General features: G+C 38.8%; 1 protein-coding gene across 1 annotated transcript in view; it reads left to right on the top strand.

Annotated features, from left to right (window-relative positions):
• SEC24C (SEC24 family member C) overlaps positions 1-16765 on the top strand; it is a 29607-nt gene extending 12842 nt beyond the window's left edge. The window contains 17 exon segments of the mRNA XM_010283069.1: positions 746-857; positions 1709-1836; positions 4396-4534; positions 6460-6575; positions 7841-7965; positions 8234-8425; positions 9421-9514; positions 10722-10838; positions 11302-11472; positions 11859-11955; positions 12245-12390; positions 12867-13005; positions 13803-13921; positions 14299-14478; positions 15134-15325; positions 15754-15843; positions 16271-16765. Coding sequence (XP_010281371.1) covers positions 746-857; positions 1709-1836; positions 4396-4534; positions 6460-6575; positions 7841-7965; positions 8234-8425; positions 9421-9514; positions 10722-10838; positions 11302-11472; positions 11859-11955; positions 12245-12390; positions 12867-13005; positions 13803-13921; positions 14299-14478; positions 15134-15325; positions 15754-15843; positions 16271-16411 — 2298 coding nt within the window. The 3' untranslated portion in view covers positions 16412-16765.
• The last annotated feature ends 545 nt before the right edge of the window (positions 16766-17310 follow it).

Raw genomic sequence — 17310 nt, 5'->3', positions numbered from 1 at the left:
CTACCATTTTCTGGTCTTATGCAAAGGTCAGTGGATATTTTAGTCAAATAAAACTGTTTAATGCATTTTCATTACCCTAAGCATATTTGCATTCATTAAGAATTTGAAATACTAAAAAATTTATGATTTTTACTGTCTTTGAAGTTTAAGCTTGATTCACTGACAAGTCTATTGAAACTTCACTTTCCACATCCCCAGAACTCAAATCACAAACTCTTTAGCACCACAGAGTAATGAAGACTTCCACCTGAGTTTGCAAGCAACTGCCTTTAGGTCAGAGTTACAGTGGTTAGAAATAAACACATACCATGAAAACAGTGTGAACATAACAGGAAGAAAAAGCCAGATTATCTATAGAACTTCAGCCTGAGACTTACAGAAGCTTCTAATTTTATTTGGCTAGGACCAATACAGGGGAATACTACCAAAAAATCCTTTCCTGATCTGTGTTTTGCTTTTATGAGTTCAGATCAGCCTTAAGACACAAAATATGCTACTACTTAAAATACTTGGGGGAAAAACACTATTTGCAACTTGTAATTTATTGTTAGTCATTAAGTACAATTTGATATCAAACTGAGAGGTGACTGCTTGACAAAATGTATTTGCTTTTAGACTACTTGTTTTTAGAGATAGTAGTGTTTGCCACAGGTCCCCTTGTCACCGCCTTAGAGATACTAATTTTTTATTTTACAGTACTTTGAAACCAAACCTCTAAATATTAATGGGGGGTTTTCCATCATAGATTCAAGTGATTGAAGATGACAGAAGTAACCGTGGGTCAGAACCGTTTGTCACTGGAGTGAGAGGGCAGGTCCCACCTCTTGTTACTACTAATTTCTTGGTCAAGGATCAAGGTAAAATATTTTTCTTTTCCTAAACAAGCAGACAAAACACAAACCCTGAAGAGTCAGTGACAGAACTATGTCTTTAAAAGAAAAGTTTGAGCAATTATTTCAGTGGCTGGGGATATGTTTTGCCAACAGAAGCTTAGTTTCATGTCATGTGTTGATTTAATCTCAATTTAGATTCTCCTGATTGTTTGGTAGCTAGTAACCAATTTGCAAGTAAAAAATGTTTTCCAGGGCAGGTACCTGGGACCAGCATTAGCAGGGATATCAGAAAGCAGCAAATGAAGCCTCTTCTGTAGAGCTGTATCAAAGACAGTTAAGAACTGAAATTTACTAGCAATATCATTTGAATTGGGCTTGGAAATGTATTTTTTTTAATTGAGTGGAATGGCAATTGGTCCATGAGCTTCATAGAGAAAGGATATTTCATCTTTTAATTTCCCATGGGTTTTTTTGATATTTTAAGCTCGCTTAAAACTTCAGAATCTGATTCTACAGTCAAGTGCTTTACTCTTCAGCCAAAATTACAAAATCAAACAGTTGAAATGTTTGAGTTGATTTTTCTGCCTATAGTACATTTTAGTCTGCAAAAAGGGTGAAATAGGAATGCCTTTTGGGAAGTTTAAGTTGATGTGGAGTCAAGTTTATTAGTTTTGAGTTAAGGGCTTTTATTATTCATAGTTAATCATAAAGAGGCATTTTGTTTGCAGTTCAAGTTTCACATATATTGAAATTAATTGTTTAGATAAGCTCTTAGTCTCTGTGGGTTAATAACGTAACTGAAGGTATCTTTATTTCTGTCCTTGAATATAAAATTAAATTGTACTGAAATTTGGGGGGATTTTTTGTTTCCCCAGGTAATGCAAGCCCCCGCTACATAAGATGCACATCTTACAATATTCCCTGCACCTCAGATATGGCCAAACAGTCCCAAGTTCCCCTAGCTGCTGTCATAAAACCACTGGCTACTCTACCCCCAGAGGAGGTGAGAACCTTATGCAGAGCTACATACGCACTCTGAATTCAGCGGGAGAATGCTATTTGATGTCAACATTTGACAGATATTTTGTGAAGGTGTATGTAGATAATGAAGACTAGGTAAACACTGATTGTCGCACAAGCATGTGGTAGAGATCTCCAAGGCAGAAGAATGTTGTGTTCAAAACATTTAGTATTTTAATTGTTGTGGTAGTTTCAGCTTTTTTGCAGTAACTGTCAAGCACTATGACCAAAAGACCACAATACTAGGATGGTCACAAATGTGTTTACTTCCAGTTGATCTCAATTTCTTTCTTGGCCTAAAGTATTTATATGGTTACTAATCACTGATGTTAAGTCTTTTGTAGGATGTTAAGTTGTGGAATTGGATGACAATGTATCCAGCAGCACTGCTTAAGATGTCTAATCTGCATGTACATGCGTAGCACTGTGTGGGATGACAGCACAAGATTGAGTACTGGGCACTGCTGAGCTGCACTTGTATTTCTGCCCTTGCTCTGTGAAGCACTTCCTCCTGGGGACCATGTGTTACTAGCTAGCCTTTTACTCACTCTGTCTGGTTGCTAAGAATGTGAAAGCTTCGAGAGTACAGAGCTAGAAACTTTAAAAAATATTCTAAATAATCTGCCTACTGTGTATTGTTAGCCTGCATGGAGCAGTGACATGAAGACAAATACGCTTCTTAAATTTGAATACATATGTTTGCGGTATTCTGTGCTCTGTTAACTTTAGCGTCTGCTGAGGAAAGAACTATCCTCTGGGCTTTTAAGGGTGGTTTTGTCCTGTTGCATTTCATTAATGTTCCTAAATTATGTTTTGGATTTTGAAAAATGGTTGTGAAGTTAATTCCTGTATTGCTGTGTTGTGGCTGGAGTTTAAAAGGAGCACAATAGGAGAATGTGGTCTTATTTGAGAAACCTGGAGGCTTGTGGAGCTGCACATTTTTAGAGGAGCTTTAGAAACAAATAGTTGTTAGGTCTCCTGGTGTGTTTATGCTTTGAACAAACACTTGTGATACCCAAAAAAATACATGGCTAGGATCACAAAATTGCCTTGGAGACTGGTCAGCTTCTAGCATTGGGAAGCTCTTAATGGCAACTGTAAACTCCCTGTGGTGGGAGCCCTTCCAACAGACGAAGGCTCAGCTGTTCAGCACAACAAGACTGTAAATAGAGCTAAAGCTTAACATACCGGTAATGAGAGGATAAATGTCTCATGAAAATACAGCATTCGGATAAATCTAGAATATATAAAAATTTAGCACCCGGTTCCCAGATACAGGACTTTTGCCCTATGTTAATGCACAGTTCAGAAAGCAAAGCTTGAGGCTTCACAAAGAAGTATCTCTGTGCCTTCTGGGAGTAAGTGGTTCGTGACAAGTTATGCATAGCACTGAGTGTTTACAGCACCCTTGTAGTTTGTTTGCGTGCAAGGAAAAAAGCTTATTGTGTGGAAGTATCAATACCAACATTGCCTGGCAGTCAGAAAACTTGAAAGATGTGACACATCTGTGGCACAAAGAAGATGACAGTGACTGGAGCATTTGCTCGACTCCTGCTCAGTGAATATGTTGTCTCTTAAACATGATCAGAGGTTTAGGGTGACTGAGAGAATTAAGACTGGACACCTTTAGTGTCAGAAAATTTAAAAGTAAGTAGTTAAACTTTCTTTTGAGCTAGATTCTTAGTTATGAAAGGTGCTTTGAACTATGAATGCAGCTTGTAGCTTGCATGAGTTCAGTCTTAATAATTTTAAAGTGCTTCCTGCTTATTCTGAGGTTGAAAAGCAGCAGAAGTTGCCAAGCATCTTATTCTGGTTTGGCGGCAAAAAGAATGTATTGTCAGTAATAGTTCAAAAATGGTGTCACTATGTAACAGTTTTGAGGACTTGCTATACAATGGGATCAAGACAAGCGGAATTTACAATATACGGTATTTCATGGTGGACTTCAAAAATAAGTCTTATCAGGTGAAATTTTTAAAGATAGTCTGGATGCTCTATGTTCTTGAATATATGGAATGCAATGACTGGCTGCTATTTTGTCAAAAAGCTTGCTTTTTACAAGGGAAAAATGAGAGGTGCAGAGTTGCTTTTAAAACACCCAGCCAGTGGTGAAATGTAGATTGTAACCTCATGGGAATGAGCATATCATAGGCATTCAGTTTCATGAATTCATGGTTTCAGTCTTTTGTGTGCACTTGGGATACATCTGTGCTGTGCGGTGTGGTACTCCTAAAGCTCATGCTCCTGAAACAGCCTACTATCTAAAGTAGTGCAGCACCATGCAGAAGTACTCGTTTGTGTCTAAGTGGGATAGCCCATTAATGACTGCAGCCCACAAAGAACTGCTGTGCTAGAGCTTGAGTTGAAAAGTATTTATGAAATACTCGGTCAGACTTCCCCCACCCCCGCACTCTCTTCCACAGCTGCCAAAATGCTAAATCCTATGCAATGTACAGGAAGATAGTTTTAAGCTCTGTAATGTGTGTGGTTACTTCTTTCTCATCATCATGTGACCTTTCTTTTTTTTCCCCTGCTTCCCCAGACCCTTCCTTATTTGGTAGACCATGGAGAATCTGGTCCTGTCCGATGTAATAGGTGCAAGGCTTACATGTGCCCTTTTATGCAATTCATTGAGGGTGGAAGGAGGTTCCAGTGTTGTTTCTGCAGCTGTGTCACTGAGGGTAAGGTTTCTTCTGGAAATTGGTCTCTAGGCTCTGTTGGAGTGATCTCTGAACAAGATGCAAGCAAATAAATCGTTATCATGTTATGATGATTTATAATAAATACCGTGCTTTAATGTGTGTTTAGTGTTGTGAAAAAATGCATTATAAAACATGTTAAGTGCTCAGTTCTGAAATTATGTTCAAATTAAGTAGGTGCTTATACGTTGTGGTATTATTGTACCAAATTTTTAACATGAGGTACTTGTAGCATAATGTACGGTGGTTTGAAAAATTATTTATGCTATTTTCTTAGGGTATTTCAAACTTACATTTTGCTATGACAGAGTGAGATGTACATCTAGTCAGTAGCATGAGTTAGGATTTTTTTTCTTGCTCCCAAAGCCTGTTTAAACACTGCTTAGAAATGAGATTGCAGCTAAATCTGCTACAGCTGAATAGGAGTGTTCAATATATGCCACTTAATCTTAGTTGCTCTTCTAAATTAATAAAAACATGCTTCCTTTTAAGCAGAAGTCACTATATGCTGCTCACAGCATGACATCTGTAGGTTTGTTTTGAAGGCCCAGTGGAATGTAAGGTACAGCCAACCTTATGGTGATGTTTTGAGTGTTTCATTTGGTAGCACCGATGCCTTTTAATGGACTGTTTATTCTTGTCACCTCAGTACAAACACAACTGTTTATACAAACTAAAATGGGAAGCTGATTTGGGATAGAAATGGCCAACTTCAATAACTTTGATTTTTTTTCAGCCTGCATGAGTTCCCTGTCCCTGCTCACTCAGCAGCTGCATGAATGGTTGTACCTGTTAACAACTGAGCAGGGGCAGAAAAGGGAGGGATGCTCAGAGACTGCTGATGAAAGCAATGCTCTGAAAATACAATGTAGTTGTACCTAATACTTGAGAACAAATTCTGTTTTCTCTGCAAAAACAATCAGGTAACTAGCTTGTACTGGATGTGTACTTGAAGAGGAGAAGAGTGATGGGTGCTTTTATAGTAGTGATGATGTCACTTTGTTTTCTTTTGAACTGTTGAAATTTGGAATATTTAGAATAATTTAAAGTTGGTGAATACTATCATTACAGATAATTTCATTTTATTCTGCCCTGGAGCTATATAGGTAGCTATAGCTGGAATCCATTTTGTCACCCGAGCAGTTCTGCAGGAGGGACTCTATCATGGTAGTTCTTGGGGCACAAGAGAAATGCTTTGTTTCTGACTTTTGTAGGCGAAAACTTAGCGTAACTCCTATTTTACCTTCCAGTGCCTGGTACCAGCACAAAAGTACTGAGCATGTGGTTACACTTTTGGTTCCTCCTTCTTAATGCTTTACAATCCACTTCAAGAAGTACCCTGTCTATTCTGACAAAAGGGTTATGGCAGTCCCTGCACCTCAGAGTGCCTAGAAGGCTTTATTCTTGTCCAGTATGAGAAGGGAAGGAAAAAGCTAACTCATACAGCAAAATAGGGAGCTCAGTCTTGATAAGCCTGAATTGAGTCAGTAATGTTGTAGCCTGTAGTTTGCTTCGAACTCTACTGTAAGTCATTTGTTACTACTTATGCAAGATTGTTATATTTTTCCTTTGGACTAAATCCTTCAGAATAAACCTAAGAGCATGTTGTAGTGACATTTCTGATATGAAACATAAAATGAGAATGTAAAGGAGATTCAGGAAAAGTACAATAGTGACTATACAGTGTGCCACCTGGTGCATAAGACAAACTGGAAGTAGTTTGTATTTCTTGGCTTTAATGATGCTCTTAAATTGTATAAATTTTTTTAGTAGTACTTGCATGCTAGCAGAGAGTGCTAGCTAGCTTTCCTGGAGTTTTATTTGAAACAGCTGTTGTCATGTTAACTCTCTAGTCACAGTGTTTATCATGGATTTGTCACTGAATTGAATGTTTTTTCTTTCCCCAGTGCCACCTCACTACTTCCAGCATTTGGATCATACTGGAAAGCGAGTAGACTTCTATGATCGACCTGAGTTATCACTGGGGTCTTATGAGTTTCTAGCAACAGTTGACTATTGCAAGGTATGGTAATATGTGTTTATTACTTTATTTTGTTTTCCATTTAAATAAAAAGCCTATTTTCGTAAGAGTAAGAATGACATGGATTACCTGGGGCTTCTTTCTAGCTGGCAGAGATAATTAACAGCATTAATCCATCCCACCTCATTGTGAAATATGATGTGCTTGTCTGCTTACTTCCCAAGGTAGAGGAAGTCTTGATGACATGTGACATAAAATAATTTTGTTATAGCTGCCTCTGTCATTCTCTTCAGGAGGTATATAAGCAGCTACAGCTGCTGTTACCTCAGCAATTCTGCAGGAGGGACTCTTTTGCAGTAGTCCTTGGGCAGAAGGAGAATGTAGGAGAGATTCAAGAAAAGTACAATAGTAATTATGTAGTGTGCCTAAGACAGACTTTACCTATTGAACTTAAATTTCAAATAGTGGTTAAAAACACAAGAAGAGTGTGGAAGTATATTGTCAGAGCTAGTTCACTTTCAAATTAAAGATTTAAATAATAATTAACTTCCAAGGAATAGGAAAAATATGTGCAAAGTGTTTATTAAAGCAACTTATATCTCTGCTGAAATAAATGCTGGGAAAAGAAATGCCTAAGTGTTGCAACTTCATACTAGTTACCTTCTAATGCCTCAGCTTTACTTTGGGTTAAGGGAAGAACCAGTTATCTTGCTTCTAACAGCGTAAGAAGCATTTTTAATTCAAATGAGATGCAGTCTTCCCAGCTTTCTGGAAAATTCTTCTGTTTTGCTTTTGTTCTGTGTGCTCCTTCCAGTATGGCCTATAGATCTCGGGAAACTGTTGACTGAAACAAGTTTTTCTTTCCCAAAGCAAACCTGATATTTAAGTAGAAGGGAAAGGTTGCAGTTCTCGGAGAGGAAAATATTTTGTTTTCTATTGGTGAAATTACATATAACAAGTCTGGTCAGATTCCAAAGTCTTGGGAACTGGCAGGAAACTTCCCTGCTACTTTCCATACCTGACCTAGTCACGTAAATGGAGGATGTAGTTTGACTAGGCTGTTCTTCACGGAGCAATGGCAAATTCAGTCTAAGGGCATGTAATACTGGTCCATTTCAAGCACAGTGTGCTTACATGTCTGCTAGTTGGGCAAGGATGGAAGAATGATCTGAAGAAACTGCTTCATGAGCAGAAAAGTACATGAAACCTATTACAGTTTTGACCAGCATTCATTTGTCCGTGTTACAGGGCTGTTGTGGGGGCTATATTACATGGCCATCATGTGACTTCTTCCCTCTTTTCCACAGAATAACAAGTTTCCCAGTCCACCTGCTTTCATTTTCATGATTGATGTGTCTTACAATGCTGTGAAGAGTGGCTTAGTGAGGCTAATATGTGAAGAATTAAAGTCACTCCTAGATTACCTGCCCCGGTAGGTATATTGTGTACTACTGTAGCCAGGCGAAATGGGGGAAACTGTAACTTTTATCCCCTTTAAAAAATGCTAGAAATTAAAAAATTATTTTATAATACTATCAAGTTTTTCTTCAGAAAAAGGCCAAGCAGAACATCTTTCTGGGTACTTCTAGGTGAAAATAAATTTTCCTTCATTTCATTTTTCCCTTATTCCCTGTTGTGTTGGGTTCTGTGTAATGGTTTCACTATATACTTAGATGTGAAGGCAAGTATGTCTCTTACAGGGAAGGCAATATGGAAGAATCAGCCATTCGAGTAGGCTTTGTCACCTACAACAAAGTGTTACACTTTTATAACGTGAAGAGCTCTCTGGCACAGCCACAAATGATGGTTGTCTCAGATGTGGCAGATATGTTTGTGCCACTCCTTGATGGTTTTCTGGTGAACGTGAATGAGTCCAGGACAGTTATTGCCAGGTAACAGAAACTGATCTACAATGTGTGTAGTAAACTTTGTGTTTGATAGATTCAAGTGTTGCGTTTAAAAGTGTGACGTTGATTGCTTATTTGTCATCTTATTCACCTAGAAGTCGCTTCTTGTATTTTAACTTCCTATACTCTTTGAGATTAAGCTGGCAAAGTAGGATGGGAAAATTCATGGGGTAAGGGTGTATTTGGCTCGTACTCTAGCTTTGCAGAGGATACATATAAGGGGATTTAGTGCAAAAGGGAATTTCAGGGTGGGAGGTGGAGAACAAAAAAAAGTGACAAACCCACAACTAGAATGATGCAGAGTGAAAGTCATAAAAGTACTGAATCGCTGTCTTTAAGGCAACTGCCTAAATAACTGTAAACTGAGACAACAGTGGTGCCTAATTTTGGTTCTGTGGAGAAAATTCAATGAGTGGGATAAAGAAGATAAAATCTAGAATGAAAGAAAGAGAAATTAGCAAAGCATTGGCAAACTATTTAACATGATACTTGAATTATAATTAAACAATGGTGTGTAGCTAACTATGTTTTAGGAACGAGACCTGGCACTGCATGCTTTTGAAGAAAATTTCTAGCCTGTTTTGTTGTGCATTAACAAGCGTAAATACAAAACTGTGAATTAAACTTACTATTCGTTAACTAGTACACAGGATGCTTGGCAGAGGCCAAGCATCATTAGTCTTTCCTAAGAGTTTACTTACCAATATATATTGGAACGTATTAGAAGAGCTGTTGGAGTAGGCATCAGTTGAGGCTATACAGGATATGGATGAGGGAAGCCAATGAAGAATGAGAAAGCATCTTTTTTTAAATACAGATAAATAATGAGATGCCAAATACTGTAAAAATTTTGCAAATTTAAAGACATTTTAGGGACTTCTGTTTAAACCACCTCAGTCTCATAGGACATCAACTGCAACTGTGTGGCTTTTCCAATTAAAGGGAACCTTGAATTTCTGCTTTTTTGTGTTCTTTGCTAGTTTGCTGGACCAGATTCCAGAAATGTTTGCAGACACAAGAGAAACAGAAACTGTTTTTGCACCTGTGATTCAAGCAGGGCTGGAGGCATTGAAGGTTAGTAAATGCATTGTCATGGCAAACTGTTTTCAGTCTGAGGACTCTATAGTTCATATTCTGCTAACATACCCTAATAGGACAATTTTAAAGCTTTTTGTAAGTCTGCTTGTGGTAGACACGCTACATGTTGGGAGTACTTAACTCGTTCTTCAAGTGCATGTACCTCTGGTTCTATGTAGCTAGCTAGCTATCTGTTCTCTGCCCACCTTTTTAAAATAATTTTGCTCAAAGTACAAGCCGTGTGGCTTTCTCTCAGTTACCTGGCTGGGTTTTGCTTTGAGCGGTTTACAAAACCTACCAAAGAAAAGACCCTCCAACATTAAAACCAGATACTTTGGTATGTCATATCTCATTGAGGACTTCTGTAACATGGTGTCTTTCTAATCCTGTGCTTGAAGCTCTGTTATAACCTTAAATAAAAGGAGAGAATGCAATCTGTTGAAGTTGCCTGCACCAATGTGCTAACCAAGTAAACCTTTCATAAAGTTCTTCCATTCCAGTACTTCATCCAGATAATTACATGCATGATGTAACTCCAACTTGTATATACTGATTGAATTGATTGCCTGTATGATTCCATCCAAAACTGTTCCTGTAACTCTTATTTGTCATGTAAGTCCTTAGAAGTCTCTCTTAGGCTCAGTTTTCATGACAATTGTTTAATCAAGAAATAATGTAAATTACTACGGATTGTTTAGGTACTGTGCGTGTCAGAGAAAATAACCTACTAAACATTGGCTAGTGTTGACATAGGTTATTGATTTAAAATTAATGGTCTGTTGAAGCTCAGATTACAAAAACCTCTGCCATTTCTGTCACACTTTTCCTTTCCCACAAGCTCAGTAGCTGCAAATTAGAGAAAAAAAGCAATCTAACATGTTTGTGCAAAACCTTTTGTAGCTGAATCCTGCTTACTGCTCTGTGTCTTCCTTGCAGCCAGTCCTTTTTTCCCCGCTGTGGAGCTTAGCACAGGTCCAGTAGAATTGAAACTTGTTTTGTCGTAACTGACCAGTTAGCTGTGCTCCCTGTGTAGGATACCAGTGAAGTAACCAAGTGATCACTGAGCCTCTGTGTCTGATAGTGCCTTCCCGACATAAAGAAGTGAAGTCATGACGATGCTTGAATGCTTGTTCTTGAATCACAGTTTTCCTTACAATTTTTATCAATGTTTCTAACCTGCTCTATTGCACTTGCTTTCCTGCAGGCAGCTGAGTGTGCTGGCAAGCTCTTCATTTTTCACACCTCCCTGCCCATTGCAGAGGCCCCAGGGAAGTTAAAGAATAGGGATGATAAGAAACTGATCAACACAGATAAGGAGAAGGTAATGATGACTTGCATGATGCTTACATTACAGGTCTATATTATGCTCTTTCTGAGAAAATAACTGAAGCAACATTAAAAAAGTTACAAGGGTAGCACATAATGTAACCAACCCAACTAATATCTTTTAACATTGCACTTCTATCTTCTGTTCTCAATCAGGGCTGTGTAGACTTGACATCATAAGGACAACTCTAGTAGGAGAACAAGAAGAGATAGATTTAGATTCTTATACAGGATAAAATACCATAGCTGGGTTAAAGTAAATGTGCTGAACTTAAAGCAAGATGTGTAGTAATTTTTGTAATATTCAACAATTCTTCAAAGGCAGAGTCAGGAAGAATTTATATGATCCTAATTTCAGAGTTAAAATGTAAAAGTGTATTGACTGGGATTATAAACTGGATCTCACTTTCCTTTTCTTACTACAAACTTCTGATCTCACCTCTGACTTCCTTTCTTAGACTTTGTTTCAACCACAGACAAGCTTTTACAACAACTTGGCCAAGGACTGTGTGGCCCAGGGCTGCTGTGTGGATCTGTTCCTATTTCCGAACCAGTATTTGGATGTGGCGACACTAGGTGTAGTAACTTACCAAACAGGAGGCTCCATTTATAAGTATGCGTATTTCCAGGTAAGAGTGACATTGACTCAGACTGGTATTTGATCTAAATAAGAATTATTGTTTAGTTAAGAGTTCTTTTTCATAGTGTGAACCACAGTGAAAAGTACTTATTTGGAAATAAATTGCTATTTAAATTTCAAGATTTTCACCAAAATTATTTTGTTAGCTTTATGTCTTCACACAGAATATCTCTATTAACACAAACAACAAGATGAAAAGCTATGCTGTTACCTTTTAGCACAATATTTTATTAGCAGTGCACTGAGCCCTGTATGATGGCTGATTTTTTTTTTTTTTAGAGTAAGACTGCAGAAGACAGTATGTGGTTTTAAATTACTTCATCGTTTATGGAGCAGCTCTGATTTATGAAACTTGAATTATTGCTTGTGTTCTAGCTGGAGACAGACCAGGATAGGTTCCTGAATGACTTGAGAAGAGATGTCCAGAAAGAAGTGGGATTTGATGCTGTAATGAGAGTGCGCACAAGCACAGGTGGGTGTTAACATGAATGAGTCTTAATAAATTGACCACTTCAAGCATGTCATATGGGAAGTAACAGATTTTTCTCTAATTTAAAATATCTTGAGACTAGGCTATGCAAAAAGCTCTGCTAAAGCTTTGTAATTCTAAGACTTTTGTCAAGACTGAGCAGAGATCCCTGCTGAAATCTGTCAAGATAACTTAGGGTCACCTATGACAGGATTGTCAGTGCTCCAAAGGCTGTCCGTCTTGTTATTCTGTTGAAAATTGTGGTTCATGTTGGGGTGTTTTTCTTTTTCAGGTATTCGAGCAACTGACTTTTTTGGAGCTTTCTATATGAGCAACACAACTGATGTAGAGATGGCAGGTTTGGACTGTGATAAAACAATCACAGTGGAATTCAAGCATGATGACAAACTGAGTGAAGACAGTGGTGCGCTCCTTCAGGTGAGGGGAGAGGCTTTCTAGGAGAAAGTGAGTTGACAATTTAGAATTGTCAACAAAACTGTGTAAAGGCAGAACCAAATTTCAAGTGGGAAGAGTGCCTGTTGCAGAAGAGGATGGGGTTGCTCTGAACTGAATTATTAGACACTCCTTCAAGGAACTGTTTGTTTGTTCTTCCTTACTATACCCTTAGCCTTTCAGCATACTTGTTGTCAGGGTGACCTAGACTGCTTCAAATTACCATCTCTTTTCCAAGACCAGTTCCCTTAATACAAACTGTGAACATTGCTCCTTGTTATCTTTCTTTGACCCTGATTCTTAGCATATGCTTTTAGCCTATTGTGCAAGTCTTTTACATAATTTATCTTAAGTGCTTAGGCATCTAAGTCCTAGTTTTTAATGAAGTATATTCAAACCCTGCCTTTCTTACTATAGCAGGACCTCATTTTTCTATATCCTGGCATTTTTGTCTCCTACAGTGTGCTCTGTTATATACAAGTTGTGCAGGACAGCGACGACTCCGCATTCACAACCTCTCCTTAAACTGTTGCACGCAGCTTGCTGACCTCTATCGAAACTGTGAGACAGACACGCTCATCAATTACTTGGCTAAATATGGTAACAAGAATTGCAATCTTTAGCTGCTGTTAAAATGCCTGTTGTCATCCAATGATGCCTGTTTATTCCCTTTGCATCAAATGTCAGGTGGCAATCCTGATACTTCAGTCCTTTATGGGAGAGAGCATAAAGCTGTGATGACAGTATTGTTGCTTAGGACAAGAGGTACAGATAGAGGGTGTAGGCTTATCCTTCATACAAATTCTTGTCTAAGTTTTTTTAATAGAGTTTTGTATTGACAGCTATCTTAATTCATCCTTGTATTTATTTTTGGACTGTTTTAATTTGTTCTTTAACTGTTCCAGAATTTTGCTCTGGCAATAGGAAATAGTGGCCTTTGCTCATATATCTGGGTTAAATATCATACTTTTATGCATTGTACCCTATTTACCCTTTCTAGTTTGCCGTAAAAGCCTACAAATCCAGCACAGATTTAGAGTTGTGTATGTTTATCAGCATTAAAATATAAGAAACAGGCCGTTTTCAGTCTATTAAAGAAAGATGGCCAGGCTATAGAAGGAGTTTTTATAGTACCCTGTGCTTTCAAGTACGACTAAGTGTATTTTAAAGTACGTGGGAGATAGAGTTGAATAATATGTAATAAAATGGAGTAAATGAGCTTCTTCAGATCTTCAATAGGAATGTATCATCTCTTTCCCGTAAGTTTGAAGGGGAAGGAAAAAAGACCTTCAGAAACAATAGTTGTTTAGGTTTACTTTGTGGAAGTAGTGTTGAGTGTTTTACTGTTCATGAGCCATCACTTGATAGCCGTCCATCTCTTTCCTCTTCCTGTGCAGCATATCGTGGAGTTCTGAGTAGTCCAGTAAAGACTGTACGAGATGCACTGATCAACCAGTGTGCCCAGATCCTAGCCTGCTATCGAAAGAACTGTGCTAGTCCCTCTTCTGCTGGCCAGGTAAACAATGATGCTTTCACTTGAAGCACAGGCTTGGGTATTAAAAGATGATGAGAGCTTCTTCCTACTTAACCTACTCAAAAAAAGTCAGTTGCTTTGCTCAGCAGAAATTTGCAGAGAAGACCCAGGGAAGTAGTGAGACTGCAAGTAAAACTATAATTGAGAATGGCTTCTTGGACATCTGTCTTGAGCCCAGGAAGCATTGCCTGGTCCAGGGGAGAAGTTTTATTTTTGCAAGTTCATGATATAATTAGACTGTCAGCTTTCACTCCTCGCAGCCATACCACGCTTTGTTGGTTCATGCAAACCTCGTTTTGTCAAACATATGCTTATTTAGCAAGACAGCTGACCAACTTCTGTCTGCTTCTGACTTGTAGCTGATCCTCCCTGAATGCATGAAGCTGCTTCCTGTGTACTTGAATTGTGTGTTGAAGAGTGATGTCCTTCAGCCTGGTCTGGAGGTCACAACGGATGACCGTGCCTACATTCGTCAGTTAGTCACATCCATGGATGTGGCAGAAACAAATGTTTTCTTTTACCCCAGGCTTTTGCCCCTGGTGAGTAATTCAGGATATTACTTACCACTTGGGACTTGCTGTTGCCTTGACCCATCGTAAAGACTGGCATTTATATTTTAGCAAGGGAAAGAGATTTGGGATCTGCCATCTGTTGAGGTACTTCACTAAATGCCACTCAGTGATAGGTACATTACTGCATCTTGTGAATTTGCTGAGGGACTGTTTTCTGAGCTGTGAGCACGTGAGTAGTGGCAAAGATGACTCTTTTGACCCTCTTATAGTCTTTTAAAAGTCCTGAAGCTTCCTGTAACTTTATGAAGTAATTTTCATCATTGCAGGGCAACTCTGCATACTATTCTGACTTTTCAGTCTGACCACAGTTGCTGGAATAACACTAACAACTAATTACATTCCTACTCCAGGAGGCGATATTGGAACTACAGGGTAATTTCACAACAGCCTTATGTTCTCTTTTGCTAACCTAGAGTCTCTGTTAGAGATCTCTTCTGTGTCACATTCAGAGAGAAAACTAAGCTAAGGAAGATGATGCTTCAGTCACAGCTATTGCGATGTTATGAGTCCTAGAAATGAGAAAACCATTGGGGTCTTAGTGGCAGAAACTTTCAGGACTTCATAAGATGTTCTTGTTTTATAACCTTGATTTTATTTTATTTTTTATTTCACTCTAAAACAGACCAAAGCAGATGTTGATGGTGACTCCTTGCCAGCAGCAATCCGGAACTCAGAGGAACGTCTCTCCAAGGGTGACATATACCTGCTGGAGAATGGGCTGAACATCTTTGTGTGGGTGGGAGTCAATGTGCAGCAAGCCTTGATCCAGAACCTTTTTGGAGTGTCATCCTTCAGTCAAATTAGCAACGCCTTGGTGAGCTGGATGGCAGTACGGGAGCTAGTGTCTGTGATAGTCACCCAAAATGTAAAAACAATGAGAAAGCAAATTGAGAAAATAGTGTTAAAATTTTCATACTAGCAACAAGTGAAACACAGGTATGTGAAACTAGTGGCAATGTCCCTAGTCTGGGCTTGTTGGGCATGCTTTTGCCTAGCTTTATTTGACAAGCCACACTTCCGCTGATGGTGAGGAGGACAGCTGATATGTAAAATGAATGAATAATTGACCTTTAATTCTGATACCATGTTATATTCTCTTTCAACTAGTGGAGGTCAGAGAGATTGTAAGTTAGTGGGAGTAGATATATCTCTAGCCTTATGTAATACGACAAAACTGCTGAGTTTTGTTTAATGTTATTCTACTTCACATGACTAATGAGGACTGGATATCTTTCATTCCAGAGTACCTTGCCTGTCTTGGAAAACCCCTTTTCAAAGAAAGTACGATCTATTGTAGACATGCTTCAAGTGCAGAGATCCCGCTACATGAAGGTAAAAATGTTGTCCCCCAGTTCGTAGTTTTAAATCTCCTTCCCTTTTAGCAGGTGATGCCTGGTAATGCTGCAATGCTGGACTTACTCTTCCTGATCTCATAAATGTGATTCAAACAAAGTTTTCAAGTATCTGAAAAAAAAATTGTTACTAGTTTTGGAGTTCTGTGCTTACCGTGGTTCTAAAACTAATTTTTTTCAGACCTATTATAATGTACTACTGCACAAACCACATACACAGTCTTTTCCTTCTATTTAGCTGGGTTAAGTCTTAGTCCTTTTTTAGTTACAGCAGTTAGAGCACATGAGCTATATGTGCTGTGATTCTGGTTGTCTGTCTTTGGATTTTTGAGCTATTTAGCTTTTTGCTCTTTTTCCAAGAACATTAATTCTGCTAACTGGTTTTGTTCTTGTTTTGTTTTTTGTAGTTAATAATTGTGAAGCAAGAAGACAAGCTGGAAATGCTGTTCAAACACTTCCTAGTGGAGGACAAGAGCCTGAGTGGGGGGGCTTCATACGTGGACTTCCTGTGTCACATGCACAAGGAGATTCGGCAGCTACTGAGCTAGAGGAGGGAGTGGTGCTGGAATTCAGCAGTGACATGTCAGTCTCCACTAATGACCTGATCAGAAGGCCCAGTGCCCTCAAAAAGGACAACGTAGAAATCTGTACAATTCCATAATTTTTAATACACATTGCATAAGCAGAAATCCTTTCAACTTCTCCCAGTCCCGTATGAGAGATGAAAAATTTTCCTGGTGAGGGCTAAAAAAAAAAAAAAGGCCTTTGGTACCAGGTCTTTTACTTGTATTTAAATTGTTTCCTGTGCTTGGCAGGAGTTCACCCCCCACCCCATGCTCGCTAATCCTGTCGTAATGAATGTAGTTTTTTTTTCAGTTCACTGTACATGATTCAACGTTGGGTGAAAAAGCGATAACTCTTCAAAACTTCTGGTAGTTGCTGTGTGTTTGTATGGGCGCGTGTGCATGCTCCAAGTGTGAAGAGGATGTGCAGATGGGGAGGATAAAAGGCAGGTCAGGTGATGGGAGCTGGAGCAGCCAAACATTTTGTGTCTGTCTCTCAAGAGGGAAACATGACGTTGCAGAGCAGAGATGTATCATGTGGCTGTCTGAACGAGAAATCCATGAAAACGGAAATTAGTCGTAAGCCAGGAGGCAGCAGGGCAAATTTCTTTCCACAATCTTCCCTGTACTATAAGTTGCTGTGCAGATCTGTAATGAAGTAATAGATCAGTGAGCAACAATCAACAGCTTCTGAACAGCGTAGGAGTAAAAACAGTGATTCTTGTTGGCATGTGTGGAGACTCCTTTCCTTCTCATTGCACAGCTCTGTAATGTCCTACTCAATCCGTGTTCCATGGCCTGTCCTGCAGAGCTTACCTGTCTATCCAGATGGTGGTGGGAACTAAAGCCTCTTAACCTTAAGCAGAAAATACTTTTAACAAGGT

The sequence above is a fragment of the Phaethon lepturus genome, unplaced genomic scaffold, assembly GCF_000687285.1.
Source record: "Phaethon lepturus isolate BGI_N335 unplaced genomic scaffold, ASM68728v1 scaffold11110, whole genome shotgun sequence".
Lineage (NCBI taxonomy): Eukaryota > Metazoa > Chordata > Aves > Phaethontiformes > Phaethontidae > Phaethon > Phaethon lepturus.
The sequence above is the reverse complement of the archived record's forward strand: the minus strand, read 5'-3'. Positions and strand labels throughout refer to the sequence as shown.